Genomic DNA, 18,812 nt, shown 5'->3' on the forward strand with positions numbered 1-18,812 from the left:
TGTGAGAGCCATCTTTCACTGTTTTTCAGTCATTTCAATCATATCTGATTCTTCATAACCCTGTTTAGTATTTTCTTGGCAAAAACACTAGAGTGATTTGCCATTTCCTTTACCAGTTCATTTGACAGAGGAGAAAACTGAGGCAAACAGGGTTAAGCAACTTGCTTAGGATCACACAGCTAATGTGCTCAAAGTCCAGGCCTGGGACTTTATCCACTGTGTCACTTAGCTGCATCTACTAGTAAGTATCTAAGGCTTAATTTAAACTCAGGTCTTCCTAACTCCAGGCCTGGTGTCCTATCCATTGTGTCACCTAGCTGTTGCAGGAGACTCCTCTCCAAAGAAGCCAAGTTCAAATCCAGGTAGCCATATCAACTCATTCATGAAGGGAAAGAGATTCAGAACTAAACATGAATGGTTAATAGGCATGACTTAGGGACAGGAATGCAGCACATTCCAGTTTATAAACAAACCAACAGAAGAGGCATATGAGGAGAGGAAACAGGAGTAAAAACATTATATGATGCAGAAGTCAAGGGAGAAACATTCTAAGATGGACAAGATAGCCAACAATTTCAAATGCCAAAGAGAGACCAAGGAGAATGAGGAGAGAAGATAAGGAGGGAAGGGGAAGAAAAGAGAAAGTAAGTACATGTGTATGGATCAGAAAACAGAGACAACAGGTCTCCAGAATTCATTTGCAAAGTTGGGCAGCAAAAGGAAGGATAAAAACAGGACAGTTGTTAAAAGCCTTGCATTTAGGGCAAACGGAATATTAAAGAGCTGTAAATCCAAGCACTTGATTTTAAAAAATCTTCTACCCTTTCCATAACAAGATTGGAATAGAGGCGGCAACCAAGAACTGCCAACAGAGCCTTATAAGGATATGAAACAAGAGATGGGATTTCTGCTACTTTAGGTCAAATGTTAAAAGTGCCTAAAAATGCTTTTGGAAATCTATACTTTAAAAGAGATCTTATTCCCTAAATGCTGGAAGAGAAAACCTTTATCAAAACAAAGCAGCCTTTGCATTCTTCCCCAGGTTATGAGGTCTAGTTGAGACAGTTCTCCATTAAGGAAACTTTCCAGGGATCAAACGTTCTGAGGATTTCAGTCTTGACTGAAGCCCAGAAGTCAGTCCCCAATCCATTCCTCTCCTCTTACCCCCTGGTCTTGTTATTTCTCCTCCATGGGACTCTATCTCTCCCCTCCACCCCTTCAGATTGGCTGTCCCCCTGCCTGAAGGGCAGTCTTCCCTCACCTCTGCCTTTCAGGCATCCCACAGAACTCTGCTTAATGGGCTCCTTCTACGTGAAGCCCCTCTGGGGTCCTCCATCCGGGCCTGTGCTCCCTCCCCAAACTCTTCCACATTTATTCTGTACACCCCTGTAAAGGCATAGCATGCCAGCAGCAACTTTCTGGGCCGAGCACAGGGGAGCAGGCACATCAAGCATCGGGAGGGGATCTCAAAATGGAGTTTACATGGTTGGAGCACATTACACTTAATAAACCCCTTTCCTCACAACAACCCTGTGGAGAGTATAAACATAGTTACTACCCTTTTACGCATGGATGAACTGAGGCACAGGGAGAGAACATGATTTTCACAGTCTCTGCTGCTATGTCTCTCACATCTCTCACAGCCCCAAGCTTGCCAAGCCCGCCAAGCCTAGGTGCTCCTGCACACGCTTTCCTTGAAGTTTGTTCCCAGAGGCCCAGTTCACCCCCATACTAGAGGGAGGCTCTGTTCTTCCTGACAACATCCTTGCCCCTACCCAGGCAGCTAGTCTATCTTCTCTTCCTGGGACAGATGCCCCATTGACTTTTTTTTTAACTCCAAGTTCCTCATACGCTGTGGCCTCTTTTGTTCACACTCTCAATGTGTCTGCTGCCCCATTCCCTCTGGAGTTATACTCATTTTCAACTCTTTCACGACTGCTCCAGGTCTCCTAGTGGCAGTCACAAACAGAATAATGAGAAGCTTGTGGCCTAGACAGTATCCCACAGTCCTAGGACTGCAGAAATGCTTGCGCCAAGACTCAAACCCCAAACCAGACTCCGCCTAACACACCACCTAAGACATTCACAGGCTATTTGTTGAATGAGTTCCAAATCTTATTTCTATTTCTTTGTGCTGATTTCAAGATGGATTTGTAAATACATGTAAGTATGTATACCTGTTTTTAAGAAATTCAAAAAATGAAACTAGGTTTTTGAGGTTGCAAGAAGCCAATTTAAGGCTTCACTGACATTATTGAAACTGAATTTGAGAATAACAGTACCTCAGAAGACCAGAGAACAAAGAAGGCAACTTGGCTGTTATGCTAATGTTGAGTCATTTCTTTTTCAAGTGGAAAATGCTCAAGCTTGCCCATCTCACCTCTTAGGTCCTCTCCTGCTCTGACCTGAGGTCTCTATGATCCTCAGTCTCTGGGAGAGTTAAACACTAGGCTTGGGAATCCACACACTGAAAATCTGAAGCACTTACACAGGAGAATGAATGGTTATTTCAGTTTTAGTCTTTCCGGGCTACCAGTCCTCGTGGAAGGTCCCATAGGTACTACCAACCATCTGGACAGGCCACTCAGTAAAGGCCCAGTGTTCCTGCTACCTGTCAGGATGAATGCTCCCCCTCCCTCTTCACACAACTATATGCTTTGGGCCACTCCCCAGGAGCATGACATTCATGCATACAAATAAAAGATCCAGTGGAAAAGTCAGCCCTTGGGCTCATCCATCTTTTCCAGCTCTCTGATTTATGGAGGGGAACCCCAAAGGAAGAATTGAGTTGCATGTGTCACACTGCTTCCACCACTCATTTAGGGGTGACTGACCATGAACAGGAGGAGTCAGGATGTTCTGGTCTGGACCTGTGATTTCATGGGCAGAGAGAGCCAACTCCCTCTACCACATCCTGCTGGCAATAACAATTTTACAACTCAGAGTCTTAGCTGAGTACACAGATGGGAGGGAATGGTCTTGGTCACCCCATCAGGGCATCCAAGCCAAGCTCTTCCCAACTCCCCTCAGCCCACCACTCCAACAGAAGAGGAGGAGAAGGAGGAAGAGGAGGACAACTGCCAAAAGTGACCAGGACCTCCTCAGAGTGCCCGGCTTGGCCCCAGCAGAAACCTGAAAGGGATTCTGGCATTTACCAACCAGCAGTTTCTGCTTGTTTTGAAATAACCTGGCTCAGGGTTCCAACGCCCTTCTCTTCCTGATACTCCAGCCCTGGTGTTAGTATTATTCTTCCTTTACAAGGGAGCAGAAGGAAGGCCTGGAGAGATGAAAAGACTCCAGGCCACATCCAACACAGGCCTCCAATTCAAAACTCAAGTTTGGGTCTTTTCCCTCAAAGAGCAGGATAGTTTCTATTTTACATCTCGTTCAAGAGTCAAGGATAGGCTATTTCCTAATGTGAAGTTCATTAACTTACACACAAACCTGGTGCAGCTGGAATAAAGTGAAAAGAGACCTAGCTCTGGTATCAGAAGGGCTGGGGTTTGAATGCCATCCCAACACTACCTCTGTAACCTGGGGCTCAGTTTCCCCATCTATAAAATCTCAATGGCCTCTCTAAGGTCTTCTAGCTGTGATCTTTTGATCCCAAACTATATTACAAACCAAAAATGAAAAATGTGTTGGCCACATAAATACATATTAGATAAATATATATATATTATATATATGCACATATATATTTCTACTTGGATGCAAACATCAACCTTCAAGAGAAAAATGCCTGTTATGAATAAGAAAGAGATCCTGCCTACCCTCCCATCTCCCCAGGCTACAGATGGGTACATTGCTCTGGAATCTTACAGTCATCAGGGACAAAACTTCAACTTATCCACACCAACCTCTTTCCTGGTAAAACTGATGGGTGGGCCTTCTGAGATTCTGATAAATCTCTAAGCCAGAAATCACTTGGAAAGGGGTCAAGGAGTCAAGGGGGCTGGGGTAGGAGAAATGCTTGCCATCTAAAAACCCAGAGGTGCAGCAACTGGCCTTTCCTCCAGAGGTCTGGCTCTCCCGTCACAATCCCAGAGCACAGCAGATGAGAGCTGCAAAAGGGGTGTTGCCTTAGTAACTGCAGAGGAGCAGACTCCACACTGCAGTCAGCCAGCCCTCACCTGCATCCACACCTGCACTGAAGGCCCACGAAAGGATCAGCTGAAATGTTCTTCCAGTAGAGAAATGCTCAGCATATGTATTCAACAATTATTCTTAAAAATCAAAAATTGGGCCTTTCAAAAAAGATTTGATTGGGAGTGAAAAATGAGGCTCAATATTGATGGAGAAAAAACTCAGGCTGCTGACTGTGGTCTTATCATTCAATGATTGCTGACCGAAGGCTATACTCGGGTCCAGGGTCCTAGTGAAGGGGCCCTATGGAGAACACCCAGCTTTCCCTTTCCAGAACACAATGAACACTGGGACACTCCCATTCAATCTGACTGCTTACATCTAGGCAAGCAACACACTATTTTCACAATAAAAAAACAAGACTCTGGACTAACTGCCCTGTAGACAACCTCAGGGTCACTGATTCTATCAGAAACCATAATTTAACCAAACCACCCCCACCCCCAGACTGGGTTGGTTAATAAGTGGAGAGGGACTAATCTGCCAGGCAAAGCAGCACTCCACCAGAAGCCTGAAGCTAGCGGCGTGGGGGCTGATCCCCAATGCTCATAGCCACATGAAATGAGAACGATCATCCAGGACCTTACCCTTTCTACCGGTGAGCCAAAGCATGCAATGCCGGAACATAGCAGGGGCAGAGGGCATTGGCGAAGGGAAAGAGGACAAGGGTAGGAGCAAAGAAATGACGGCTGGCAGATCAGACACAGAAATGGAGATGAAATGAATACAAGCTTGGAGTCCTTGAAGCAAAGCACCCCCTTGGAGGCTCCCCCTCCAAGATGACTGCTTCTCAAGTTTGACAGTACACGAGCTGCAGACATCTCCCAGAAAAACAATCCCTCTCCCGGATAAAGGAGCCCGCCTCAGCAGGGGCCCCAAGAGACAAGACAGCAGCAGCCCATCCTTCTCTCCCTTGACTGACTTTATCCTTTACATTTTTAATCGCCCACTGCTGCCTTTAAAGCTACAGTCTTTCAGATACATACGTACGCTGCCGCCGCCACCGCCACCGTCCAGAAGCCAGCCCACCCTGCAGCCGCAGCAGCCCCTTCTCTTCCAGCAGGCTCCCCCCGCCCCGTGCTCATCGCTCACGCGGTATCCGTGGCAGAAACATTCAAGGCATCCAGCCAGCACCACCCCCACCGAGACGATCCCTGCAGAGGGGACCATAAAAAGAAAGAATCTCTTCTTTCAGCTCACCCTGGAAATGGAAGGTTTTCTGATCAACAGTTATTGTGAAGGTGCTGTCGTCCTCATCGTCTATACCAATCACAGCTCCCTGTGAAACAAAGAGCAAAATCCTGATAAGGCAGGCAGTGACATCAGCAACATCCCCAGCCACGACACCCCAGGAATGCTAAACGGCAAGGACGGGATGGGGAGCCAACGGGATCCTCTCTGCGGAGAGGACACGGGCACGGGCTTTGTTTCAGGGATCAGAACCACTCTCCAGATGAAAAAAGAAGAGACATTTGAAAGACTGGAGGGGTAAGGACAACAGAAACCTTTGAGATCTTGGGTCTTCTCTTTTAAAATAGCTGTGACTTACTGGAAGACAACAGAGACTTCTGAGGAAAGGCAGATGGGGAACAAGAGGAGGCCCCATGGGTAGGCTCCCAAGAGAGGACCTTGAAGCAGTAAGGGAGTGAGGCTAATAGAGTGAGCAAAAGCAAAACTACGAAACAAACCACATAGAGCCCATCAGCTCGTTGCAGGATAACATGCCAGCCAGACAACAGCTTGGTTTTCATAAAAGGAAAAAGAAATAAATACTAGTTGCTTTTTTTTTCCCCTGGGAGAGGGAAGGCAAAAGGAGAGTGATAGAGCTAAGGTAGAACAGGCTAGGAGGGCCAAGGGGGAAGGAAGGCAGAAGTGGGAACTGCAATGTCACAAGGGAAAGGCCTGGGACCCTTGGCTGCCCCCACCTGAGAGTGACACTCCCCCTCTGGAACCTGCCTACTATGTAAATCAAAAGACATTTACTAGGATATCACTTTTAATAGTCTTCACCTCTCTCTAAAGGGCACTGTCTCAATCTCAAGAACTGCCTGAGTTCAGGTAAGTGAGCTGGAGAAGGTCCATTCATTAGGTCCAAGGAGCCTTGTGAGCTCTCCAAGACCCGAGCACCTTGGAAGTGGCAGAATTAAGAAGAGAATGTAGTCACTTAATTCATGGTCTTGGATCTCCATTCCATCATCACATCAAACATAGCTCTCATTGGTTTAACCATCGTCTACATGACAGCAAATGCTCAGATTTAGCAAAAGATCCAACCCTACCATCTCTTGAACCTCAGTCACCCAGAAAATGGCCAACTGGCCCACCAACTCAACACACTGAAAACAGAGCCCTCCCCCTCTCCCTTCGGAACTGGTCTAGTTCTGTCCAAGGGCAGCAGCATCCTTGCAGTCACTCAGGGTTGAAATTTGAGTGGCGTCCTTGGCACCTCACCCACCCTCACCCTCTATATTCAACTCATTGCTAAAACTTGTTGCTTCCATCTATACATCTCTCTTCCCTCCACTCACCCAATTACAACCCTTAACTCTGTCACCAAAGGATCTTCCTTAAAACATATATCTGATCACACAAATATCCTCTGTTGGCATCATCACATCCACCACAGTGCAACCAAACTGGTGGTCTTGTTGTCCTCCATTTTCTACCTCAGTGCCTTTGTGCTGGCATTCCGGGGTACCTAAGACATACCCCTCCCCACATTTGCTTCTTAAGAGCTCCTAGCTTCCTGTACTACAAAGTAGTAATCAAAACAAGCTGGTACTGGCTAAGAAATAGAATAGTGGATCAGTGGACTAGATGAAGGACACCACACACAGAAGAAAGGAATCATGGTAATCGAGTGTTTGATAAATCCGAATATCCAAGTTTTGGGGACAAGGACTCACCATTTGACAAAAATTGTTGGGAAAGTTGGAAAGAAATTTGTTTTTTCTTTTTAGGTTGTTTTTTTTTTTTTGCAAGGTAAATGAGGTTAAGTAGCTTGCCCAAGGCCGCACAGGTAATTATTAAAGTGTCTGAGGCCACATTTGAACTCAGGTACTCCCAACTCTAGGACTGGCCTACCCACTGCGCCACCTAGCCACCCAAAGCTGGAAAGCAATTTGACAAAAACTAGGTAAGGACCAACATCATATACCACAGACTGAGATAAGGTCAAAACAGTACATGATTTAAACATAAAGGGTGAAATCATAAACACATTTAGGGGAGCATGGAAAATTTTACCTCTCAGATTTATGGCCAAAGAAAGAATTTACAGGAAGCAAAATGGATATTTTGATTACACTAAATTAAAAACTTTTGCACAAATAAAATTAATGCAATCAAGATTAAAAGAAAAAAGGAAACTGGAAGAAAATTTACATCAAGTTTCTTAGATGAAGTCCTCATTTCTCACATATATAGAGAACTTTATCAAATCTATAAAAATATAAGCCATTCCCCAACTGATAAATGGGCAATTTTTCATTGAAGAAATCAATGATATATATAGTTATATGAAAAAATGTTCTGAGGTACCACTCCCGACACCTATCAGATTGACTAATATGACAGAAAACAAAAATGACATATGTTGGAGGGAATGTGGAAAAATTGTGACAATAATGCACTATTGGTAGAATTGTGAACTGATCCAATCATTCTGGAGAACAATTTGGAACTATGTCCAAAGGGCTTTAAAGCTGTGCATACTCTGATCCAGTAATACCACTACTAGGTCTATATCCCAAAGAGATCAAAGAGGGGGAAAGGACTATTTCTATAAAAAATATTTAAAACTTTTGTGATGGAAAGAATTAGAAACTGAGGGACTAGCCACCAATGAGGAATGCCTGAACAAGCTGTGGTATATGCTTTTAATGGAATACTAAAAGAATGACAAACAAGATAGTTTTAGAAAAACCTGGGAAAGGTGGTGCAGTGGATAGAGCACCAGCCCTGGAGCCAAGAGGACCCGAGTTCAAATCCAACCTCAGACACTAATAATTGCCTAGCTGTGTGACCCTAGGCAAATCACTTAACCCCACTGCCTTAAATAAATAAAAGATTTTTTTTTAAAAGAAAAGCCTAGGAAGACTTACCTGAACTAAGGCAAAATGAAACAAGTGGAACTAGAAGAACACTGTACAATGATAACCTATGAATGACTTAACTACTATTGAGAGGCAGAAACAAATAACAGTGTACAAATAAGGAGACAGGATATACTGGGAGGGTACTAAAGTTAAGGACTGGGGAAGGCTTCTTGTGGAACAAGGAATTTTAGCTAAGACTTGAAGGAAGCCCAGACCCAGGAGAGAGTTTCAAACAGGGAGGGCAGCCAGTGAACAGTCTGCAGTCAGGAGATGGAAGGTCATGTTCAAGGAACAGCCAGGAGGTCAGCATTAATGAATTACTGAGAACATTGAAGGGACCAGGTTATTAAGAATTTTCTACCTGATCCTAGAAGCATAAGGAAGAAACTGGGATTTACTGAATGGTCAGATCTATATTTTAGGGAAATCAGTCTGTTGCTGAGTGGCAGATGGATTGGATTAGGGAGAAAGGTCTCCAGGACTGAGGCTAAGGAACTTGTCCAGGGTCTCCTAGCCAGCATGTGTCAAAGACAGAACTTGAAGCAAAGTTCCGGTTTACAGTCAGCTCACTCTCTATTATGCTGTGCCAACGATGTGGAGGATAATTAAACCCACGGAAACAGAGGAGGCTATCATGAAAGACAGAAGAAGAACCCTGGAGTCACTGCACATGTGGGAGGGATGCAGAGGGTGATCCAGAAATAACAACAATGAAAAGAAGAGTCAGGAACACTACTTAACCTTTATCATTCACAAGGGGCTTTATCCAGGCTGTACCAGCTGATCCTCACCACCCTGTGATTCAGGCAAAGACACCTACAAAAGACCCAAAGACTGGGAGGAGCCCCGGACACAATGGGAGGAACTTGGAGATTTTCAGAAGGTCCAGGATGAGGATCCAACAGGAGAGGTTGTGATCAAACAGCAATGTTTGTTCCCCAGCAGCTAGAGCATCCAAACTGGACAGCCCTACATTCATCTAAAATATGACAGTTCTGAGCAGGTCCAGTCTTGCCATTTCACAAGGGTTGTGGTCCATCACTACCTGGCAGGCCTGGATCTAGGACTCTTTTTAGAGAAGCCTTCTGGTTTCCCTAGTTCTCCTAATTTTTATCGAATCAATCTAATAGCATTTGTTTAATGTCTACTGCTAAGTCAGAGGGCTCTGAGAGGCAATGAAGAGACAAAGACAGAAGCAAGATAGTCCTGCCTAGTGTAGGAGATGCTCTTGGGCTGAACCCTAAAGACTGAGTTCCAAGTGGAAACAAGTGCCAACAATTTTTTTTTTAGCTTTTGCAAGGCAATGGGGTTAAGTGGCTTGCCCAAGGCCACACAGCTAGGTAATTATTAAGTGTCTGAGGCCGGATTTGAACTCAGGTACTCCTGGCTCCAGGGCTGGTACTCTATCCACTGCGCCACCTAGCTGCTCCAAGTGCCAACATTTTAAGCTGGGAGGACAGCCTATACTGAATCAAAGAGGAAGGAGCCGGAATAGGCCATATAAGGTAAAAGGAAAATAGACAAATTCAGCTCTGGTGGGTAAAGGGAAAGAATGAGAGATCAACCTAGAAAAATAGTCTGCAGCTCGGTGCTAAAGGGCTTCTGAAGCAGTGACCACAGTAACAGCCATACTCTAGGAGTGTCAGTTGGACAGTTGTGTAGAAGGTGAGGCTGGAGAAGGAGAGAATGGATGCAAAGGAAACCAAAGAGGAGCATTGTAATGATTCAAGAAAGAAGACTCAATGGAGAGAGAGCTGAGCCTGGACCCGGGAAGACTTGAGTTTAAATTCAGCCTCAGACCCAACACTTCATCGGTCTGCCTCAGTTTCCTCAACTGTAAAATGGAACTATTGGCAGTGCCTCCCTTCCAGGGAGCAGTAAGCAGTTAAGGATCAGAGATCACATTTGTAAGGTGCTTACTTAGCACAGGCATGTGGTAATGGTTGGCAGTGTTGGTAATGGTTGGCAGTGTTGGTGTCCAGTCATTTTTCAGTCATGTCCAACTCTCTGTAGCTCCATCTGGGTTTTCTTGGCAAAAATACCAGAGTGGCCCATCCCCTTCTTCAGCTTATCTTACCCATCAGAACACTCAGACAGCAGGTGAAATGACTCCCCAGGGCTACCCAGGAGGTGTCTCAGCTCCGGCTCCTGCACCTCCGGGAAGCTCTATGCAAAGGCTTATTCTCACCCTGACTCCCCTCCCTAGGGTGGTGGCCAGAATGTGAAAAACTAAAGCCAGGATTGGTTACCAAGGGCAACAAGTTCCCCAGACACTCTGTGGTGGGGCGAAGGAACAAGTCCAGAGCAGCTCTGAGCTCTGGGAGCAGAGTGGATGGGCGAGGAGGAGGAGGGCTGAGGCAGGGGGGAAAGAGGAGGGGAACAAAACCATTGGGGAGAGGTTAGGGCTGGAGCTACAGAGGAAGGAGGACTCTGCCTCCTAAGAAGATCCTGAAACTCCCACAGGCAGCAAATAGAGAGTCCAGAGAACACCAACCCCCCCCCCCCAGGAGGAGGTGGTGACAGGGAAGAAGCGCTCCATCAACAGTGGGCAACATCACTGAGTCGTTAGAGAAGGCCATTAGATTGAACAATCCATGGTGGTGGCCCTGGTGAGGTTGCTGGCTAGGATGGCATGGAAGGCTGAGGGAGTGCCACAGGTGACTTGGTAGGAGAAGAGAACCTCTGCAGCAGCTACTGGAAGGACAAGAGAAGAGGTGAGCTGGAGAGCAGCAATGAAAGCCTCGCCTGAGGTCAGACATCATCAGTTTGCGTTGGACCCCATCAGTGTGGTTGGGGGACCTCCTCCAGCATGCTAAGAATCTCGATGATATCCACTCTTTTCTTCCTTTCCTTAGGTGAGGAAACACACCAGGCCAACATCAGATAATAGTTTAAGGCAGCCAAGTGTAACACAATTGTTAGAATACAGGGCCTGGAGTTAGAAATTCAAATCCAGCCTCAGATTTTTTTGCCTCCATTTTCTCCTTTGTAAAATAGGAATCACAGTACCTCTATTTCAGGTTTATTTTGAGGATAAAATTTATTCTGTCTATTCCGAAATATGCTTTGTAAATCTTAAAGTGCTTGTACAAATATTAGGTATTATCACTATTATTGTTATTTCTGGTTTTAGTCCTACAAAATTGTAGACTCTGACTGAGATTTAGGCAGCCAGCTAATATAACCTAGACCCAAAAAAGCAATTTTTCCTTTATCTTGCCAAAGTATATCCACCTTCAAGGTTCACCTTCATTTAACTCTCACCTGCTACAGGTGGGCTAAATCAGGTTGAACATAACTGAGGGGCCGCAAACGTGTCAATGAGTTGGGGGGGGGGGGGTATCTACCCTATGCATGCTAAGAGTCCCAATGGAATAGGCAGATAAGAGCAATTTGTTCTAAAAACCATGAAGGTGGATGAAGCCAGTACCATGGAATGCTTAGAGCTTGGTCAGACATCAGAGAGATGCCAGGGTCATCCTGGACCGTCAGTCTTCCAGATTTTTGTCCTGTCACTGGAATTCAATGACTTAGGAAGAGAGAGTGAGGCTGACAACTTTGTGCAATTCTGCCTTGCTCAAGTCATGACATCACTTGTGATGTCATCAGTCCTCTTCCTGAGGGCTTCTGCTTAAAAGCCTCTAATGAAAAGGGCCTCTGCCCTTCTTGAGGTATCCATTTTACCCTGAGACACCTCTAATTATTGGGAAGTTTTTTTCTGATGTAAATCTCCATTTTCTTCTCTGACACTTCTATCCACTGTTCCTAGTTTTGCTCCCCTCTGAGGCCAAATCAGAGCTATTGATTCCCTGTGCAAAAGCACAGGACAGACCTCCAGATTCTTGCAGACCGCAATCGAATATCCCCTTGAAGTTTTTGTTCTTCATGCCACCATCTCCAGGACCTTAAAACAATCCAGTGTGCCAAAGACTCGTCGGTGTAGAGATTCCATTTGTAGGGGCTTTGAAATTAGCCATCCTAGAACTTATCCAAGTTCTAAGTGGAAGAAATCATTTTCTCTAAATATGTTTTGGAAATTTATGTTGATTGAAGAGTTCTTTGTACTCGGAGACTTTAGTCATCTGGGTGATGCTGGGTCTGGGCAACATGACACATTTGAGCTGTGACCCTGGGCAACTCCCAATCAACTGTAAAATGGAAACAGCATCTAACTCCCAGGGTTATTGTGGGGATCAAATGAGATAACACCTGGTACATAGTCAGGGCTGAATAAATGCTTATTCCCTTCCCCTACCCACCTCAATGGGATGAATTCTGTTCAAAGCTTCAGAACTTTATTCTTGAGAGCCTCTCATCTTCCCTGGGCTGACTTCCCCAAGAGAAATTTAGGTCATGAGATTCAACCTATCACACTGAACAGAGATGGACCCAATACAAATCTATGTTCCATGATCTCAAATGGGCCTTCTCTGCTGCAAAGTATTTCTGCCCCAGTCTTTGACCACCTGGCTTGCTCCTCACATCAGACTTGACCATCCTGTTTATTCTTCCTCAAGTCTGCCAGGATCTTCTTCCTGCTCTCACTCCGATATCTACTCCATGTCCTCCTGTATCCCTGTCTCATATGAAGAAGTGACTCTTCTGGCCAAGGCAAATCCCTGTCTGCTTCCTCCAGCCCCTCCTGTCTTCTCCAGAATGCCTCCACTATCATCCCCACTTTCCCTCTCTGATCTTTAATGTGTGTGAATGCACACACACACACACACACACACACACACACACCCTTGGTGATAGACAGTTATGTACATATTTGTTCTGTACATACTGATAGATGAACATGTTAAAATGTCATCACTCACTGTCTCCCGTACCCTGGTGCCTAACCCATAAAAAATACTTAGTGAAAACTTGCTCATCTATATATTAATTTATAATAATAATCCAAAATCTTCTCCACTGAAGGATACCTCTCTAGCTCCCATTCCTGGTCTACACTTTATAAACATGCCAAATAAACACTGTGCTGCTTCGGTAATTTGGAACTATATATTAATTTATAATAATAATCCAAAATCTTCCCCACTGAAGGATACCTCTCTAGCTCCCATTCCTAGTCTACACTTTATAAACATGCCAGATAAACACTGTGCTGCTTCGGTAATTTGGAAGTCCTTGGAGACGCTAAGTTGGGCTCACTTCCCTCTAACTACCCAGTTCTGACCTTTCAAGCTTCATTTTCTCGCTCTTCCCCATATCTAAAAGATAAAAACATTAACTACTATAAACATATTTTGAGCTGAACTTTAAAAAATTGAACTTCGGGGCGGCTAGGTGGCGCAGTGAATAGAGCACCGGCCCTGGAGTCAGGAGTACCTGAGTTCAAATCTGGCCTCAGACACTTAATAATTACCTAGCTGTGTGGCCTTGGGCAAGCCACTTAACCCCATTGCCTTGAAAAAAAAAAATCTAAAAAAAAAATTGAACTTCACAAATAGAACACAGAAAAGGTAGGAAGTGACTCGTCAGCAGATGAGCAGAAAGATCTAGGAGTCTGCAGGAACAAATTCAATGAGTCAACAGTACAAGATTGCAGCCAACAAAGCTAATGTGATTTTAACCTGCCTAGAAAGGCAGGAGACCCTGGTCTAAGAAACTCGCTTAATATGTGGTATCTCCAGAACCTTAATATGAGAAGGCTCCTGGGCCTATCTGCCTGGACCATGGTCCATACAAGGCTTGAACTGACCCCCAAAGCTAGTCCTCTGTCCATCACACCTTAGTGTCTTCCAGAAAAAATAAGGTGGCAGTCCCAACGTCTTCAGCTCTAAGCCAGACCCCATCGTGTCTAAGTCTTATTGCCTGAAGAACTTCCAAAGGAGGGTGATCATGATGGTGTATGAGGAACAGATGAAGGAACTGAACATACTGAGCCTGGAGAGGGCAGGGGTGAGGGGAGCACGAGGGTGTAGGGAGAGGGAGGGAAGGGCAGGCAGGACAACTAGCCACAAGAATCACAATGACTACCACTGAAAAGAAAGATTAGGCTTGTTCTTCTTGGCCCAAAGGGCAGAACTACTTTAGGAACACTGATACCAGGTGAGAGGTAAACTGGAAACACTTCCCAAAGTGAAATGGGCTGCTTTGGGAGGACTGGCGTTTTCTTAGCAAAGAATAGATGACTATTCATCAAGAAGGTGGTGGAGGGTGGTTAGGTGGCGTAGTGGCTAAAGCACTGGTCCTGGAGTCAGGAGTACCTGGGTTCAAATCCGGTCTCAGGCACTTAATAACGACCTAGCTGTGTGGCCTTGGGCAAGCCACTTAACCCCATTTGCCTTACAAAAAAAAAACCTTAAAAAAAAGGTGGTGGAAAATATTCTTATTCAGATGCAGGCTCTCTACAATAGTGATGCAACAGTCTCAAAGGTCCCAGTCAATTCGGGGGTGATGACTCTTGTCTTTTCTTTTTTTCTTTTTCTTTTTTGCAAGGCAAATGGGGTTAAATGGGTTGCCCAGAGTCACACAGCTAGGTCATTATTAAGTGCCTGAGGCCGGATTTGAACCCAGGTACTCCTGACTCCAGGGCCGGTGCTCTATCCACTGCACCACCTAGCTGCCCCAACTCTTGTCTTTTCTATCATAAACTCATACAATCAATTTCTTGAATCTAAATGTAGGATATGTGTTTATCCATCTTAAATTTCATTTTGGGGGTTTGGGCCCAGAGTTCTTTGCCTGTTAAGATCATTTTTAATCTCAATTCTAGCATTTAACGTATTAATTGTCCTACCCAATTCTGTCTTCTTTCAGATCAATGATAAAAATGAGAGACCTTAGGGAGAGACCCATAGGACACTAGATTACCTCACTAATCACCTGACTCTTTGGCTTGAGATATTTAGGGGCAAGAAAGACTCACTAAGTCCTGTTGATTCTAACTCTGCAGTATCTTTTACCTCCAACCTGTCTTGCCAAAAGTGACCAGGCCAGTGGCAGTCTTCATGACCACCAGCCTCAACTGCTATAATTCCTTTACTCTTTCCCTGGTCTGTATTTAGATAATATCAAACTATATTTCTGAATAAAAAACTTAAAATAGGATTATGGTTTATGATTTCAGGTAGATGTTGAAGGTTAATTATAGAAACTGATTAAAAGGAAAAATGTTTGCTACATGAAAGATTAAGTTCATCAGAAGCAGTAAATTTCTGAGTACAATAAAGACCAAACTCCACCTCATTTCTGCCACCTAGAGTATTCCTAGAACAAGTACAATTATCTGAAAGACTCCTCAAACTAAACAAAAGCTTATACTATATCAATCACACTTGTCTACACTCCCACCTGTCCAAATCACTTGCAGTTAAAAAGAATTCTAGATCTAGGATCAAGAATGCTGGGGTCAAATTTCAGCTCTGCTACTTCCTATGGGTGTAGAAGCCACTGGGCCTTTCTAGGGGCTCTGGCTTCCTATTGCTAAAGGGAGAAGGCTGGACTTGGACTCTGAAGTCCCTTCCTGCTCTAACTCAGGAGCCTAGGATCTGTAGTCAGGCATGGAACATTCTATTCCTCTCCACGGATTTCAATTCCACTAATCACACCCACACACATGGGACAACCAGGACAGAAGGAGTGGTGGCCCTGGGGATGAAGGTCCTGGGGAGCCTGAACCCTGGCTCTGCTGCCTATTCAGTCACCCTGAGACCCCAAAAGCTACTGCAGAAGGAGAGCCTAGGGAGGATTCAAACCCAAGTTTGAACTTCACTCCCATCTGGGCCTTGTTTCCTTCTCTCTCTGGTAGGGTTCTAGACAAGAGGGTCTCTAAGCTCCCTCCTGATTATCCTATGGACAAGTCATGCAGTCAGCTTCATGACTTTATCTGCTAAGAAGCCTTGCCCTGATCCTCAAACCACACATTCCCCATTACTGAATCCCAATGTACTTTATATCCTTGGCAGCAATTCTGTTCTCAGTTGTATTATGCTCATTTGTGTCCCCAGGAATCAGAGGATTTGAAAACTGGAAGGGATCTTAGTGCCCATCTTTCCCTCTTCCACAGTAAACTCAGTCTTCTCTATCCCCTTGGGCAGCTAGATGGTACAGTGGATAGAGCACTGGCCTTGGAGACAGGAGGACAAGAGTTCAAAGCCAGATACTTGATACTCACTAGGTGTGTGACCTTGGACAAGGCACTTAACCCTGATTTCCTCACATCCAGGGTCACCTCCAGTACGCCTGATTCATATCTGGCCACTGGACCAGATGGCTCGAGGAGAAAGTGAGGCTGGGGACCTAGCACAGCCCCTCTCAATCAAAACGCAGTTCACATGCTTGTCATGGCATCCAACCTCTGATTGTGTACTCTGGGGCAGTGGCTGTGATCAGGGAGACAAAGAAGGAACTCTGCCCTTGCCTCAAGGAGCCTCCCTTCTATGAGAGAGACCACATGTACACACCACACCCCCTTCCAGAGAGAAGACAGGAGGTGATCTGAAAAAGAAAACATTCAAATCCAGAAGCCCAGGAAAGGTCTCTGCTGAAGGTCAAGAAAGAGGATCCCAGGTTTGAGGGGACAGTCAGTGAAAAGACACAGAGATGGGAGGGCAAGAAGGACAGCAAAGGGGGCCAGGGCCAGGTGGTGATCAGGGCTCTGACAACAAGCCGAGGGGTTTTACTATTTGATCGACAAGGCAACAGGGCACCAATGGCCTCTGCCCAATTCACCCTGGCTACTGACAGAGGGCTTATTTAATAAGGTTTGAGAAACAGAAAAGGACAAGAGAGGCCAAACCTCTTATTACCTGAAGACTAATAGCTGGAATATTGCAAACCACCCTAAAGGTAAAATTTTAAAAAAGAAAAGTGTAAGAGAAGTTTCTACTTAAACCAATTTTATGCATTAAATCAAAGGTTTTTTTTTACTACCATAAACCAATAAACTTTAGGTCAGAGTCATTCAAAAAATCACCATTAGTCTTGCAACAAGACTCTGGTGCTATTCAAACTATGAACCAGTAAGAGTCTATTCAACCATTTCAATCATGGATCATGGTCTTTTCATATAAAAGATATAACATAACCAAATGACTCATGCAGCTCCACATACACATAATTTTAGCCTGTAACTCAAATTACAAGACATTCTGACCTGGATCTGCAACTCCAAGGGCAGGAATCTGACACTGCCTCGCTGTGTGGGCAAGGGCAAGTTATTCAAGCCCCACAGTGCTACCAAAACAAAGATCTCTGAGACACTAATAGGAAAAATATATAATATCAGCTTGCAAAATGGAAATATTTTTAATAAGATATGCTTTGTCCCATGAAGCACCAGAAAATGTGGATGTGACAAGAGAGAACCAAGGCCAACCAGGTAAGACACAAGAAAGCACCTGAACAGACTTTTCCTGGAAGGTCTGTGCGGGCCTGGAACGAGGGTCTTTTCCATAGAATCCCAAAGACCACTGCTGAGTTTTCTCTATCTTGAAGGTAGGAAGAATCCAAGAAGCGAGCTTCCTCAGTTCTCCCACTGCTTTTCTGGCCTGCAAGGCCAGAATGATTTCCCAGGACTCCTACCTAGCAAAGTTTACAGGACACAGCATCTCAGAACCAGGACAGAACTCAAAACTCCAGCCCTTCCAAGACCCTGGGCAGCCAGCTAGCCTCAGCTTGCAGTGCTTCTGACATCAGAGCCCACTGTATTTCAGGGCTACTGTGCTTAAGTTACAGACCAATCAAAAAACAAGCATCTATTAAGCACTTGCTGTGCACCAACCCCTGCACCGGGTGCTGGCCATACAAGGACAAAGAATGAAACCTACTTGCAAGGGTCTTCCATTGTACTGTGGAAACCAGAGGTGTCCACACAAAAAGCAGTTACCACCAGGGAGCTCGGCAGGGAACACCAGAAAGGCTCCCATAACAAGAATAACAGTAGTAAGCATTACTAGCCAGCTGATCTTCACAACAGCCCTGGGAGGGAGGCCCTAGCATTATTCCTGCTTCAGAGTTAAGGAAACCAAGGCAGTCAAGACTAGTCCAGGGTCACACAGTTTTGAAGTGTCTGAGGCTGGACTTGAACTCAGGTCCTCTTGACCCCAGGGTCTGCACTCTGTGCCCTGGAGATGCCTTTCTTTGTTGAGAGTGTAGTGCCCGGGCATGAGGGCTGACCCGACAAAAGCTGGTAGGGGGAGAGGGGGCAGGTCCCAAGTGAAGGGCAGAAGAAAGGCCGCCTGGCCGGCCAAGTCCTGGGAGGGGGGGATGCTGGAAAGAGCAGTCTGGGGCAGTTTCTGCAGGGCTTTGAAAGCTAAAAGTGCGAGTCCTTGTCTGAACTGCCCCCGGCCATGTTAAGTAGGAAGACAACCTGCAAACACGAGAACACAAAACACACAGTAAAAAACAGGTAGGATGGGAGAAGGGGAGCTCCTAGGGGGAAATCCGGGAAATGCAGGCTGAGTCCCAACGGAAGCGAAGACTCAAAGCAGTGGAGGGAGGAAGCAGGAAGGGCATTCCAAGCACAGAGAGGCAGGCTGGGCAAAGGCCTGAAGGTGGGCAATGGAGGACTGTATGAAGAAAAGCAAGGAAGGAGCACGGTCGGACCTTGGAGTGCCG

General features: G+C 45.3%; 1 protein-coding gene across 11 annotated transcripts in view; it reads right to left on the bottom strand.

The window, feature by feature from the left end:
• Positions 1-18,812, bottom strand: part of OSBPL9 (oxysterol binding protein like 9) — a 136,321-nt gene that overhangs the window by 78,083 nt on the left and 39,426 nt on the right. For all 11 annotated transcript variants that reach the window (XM_074221469.1, XM_074221465.1, XM_074221457.1 and 8 more), the window contains one exon: positions 5,347-5,425. In XM_074221469.1, the coding sequence (XP_074077570.1) occupies positions 5,347-5,425 (79 nt within the window). The remainder of the gene's footprint in view (positions 1-5,346; positions 5,426-18,812) is intronic.

This window comes from Macrotis lagotis, chromosome 2 (assembly GCF_037893015.1).
Source record: "Macrotis lagotis isolate mMagLag1 chromosome 2, bilby.v1.9.chrom.fasta, whole genome shotgun sequence".
NCBI classification, from domain to species: Eukaryota; Metazoa; Chordata; class Mammalia; order Peramelemorphia; family Peramelidae; genus Macrotis; species Macrotis lagotis.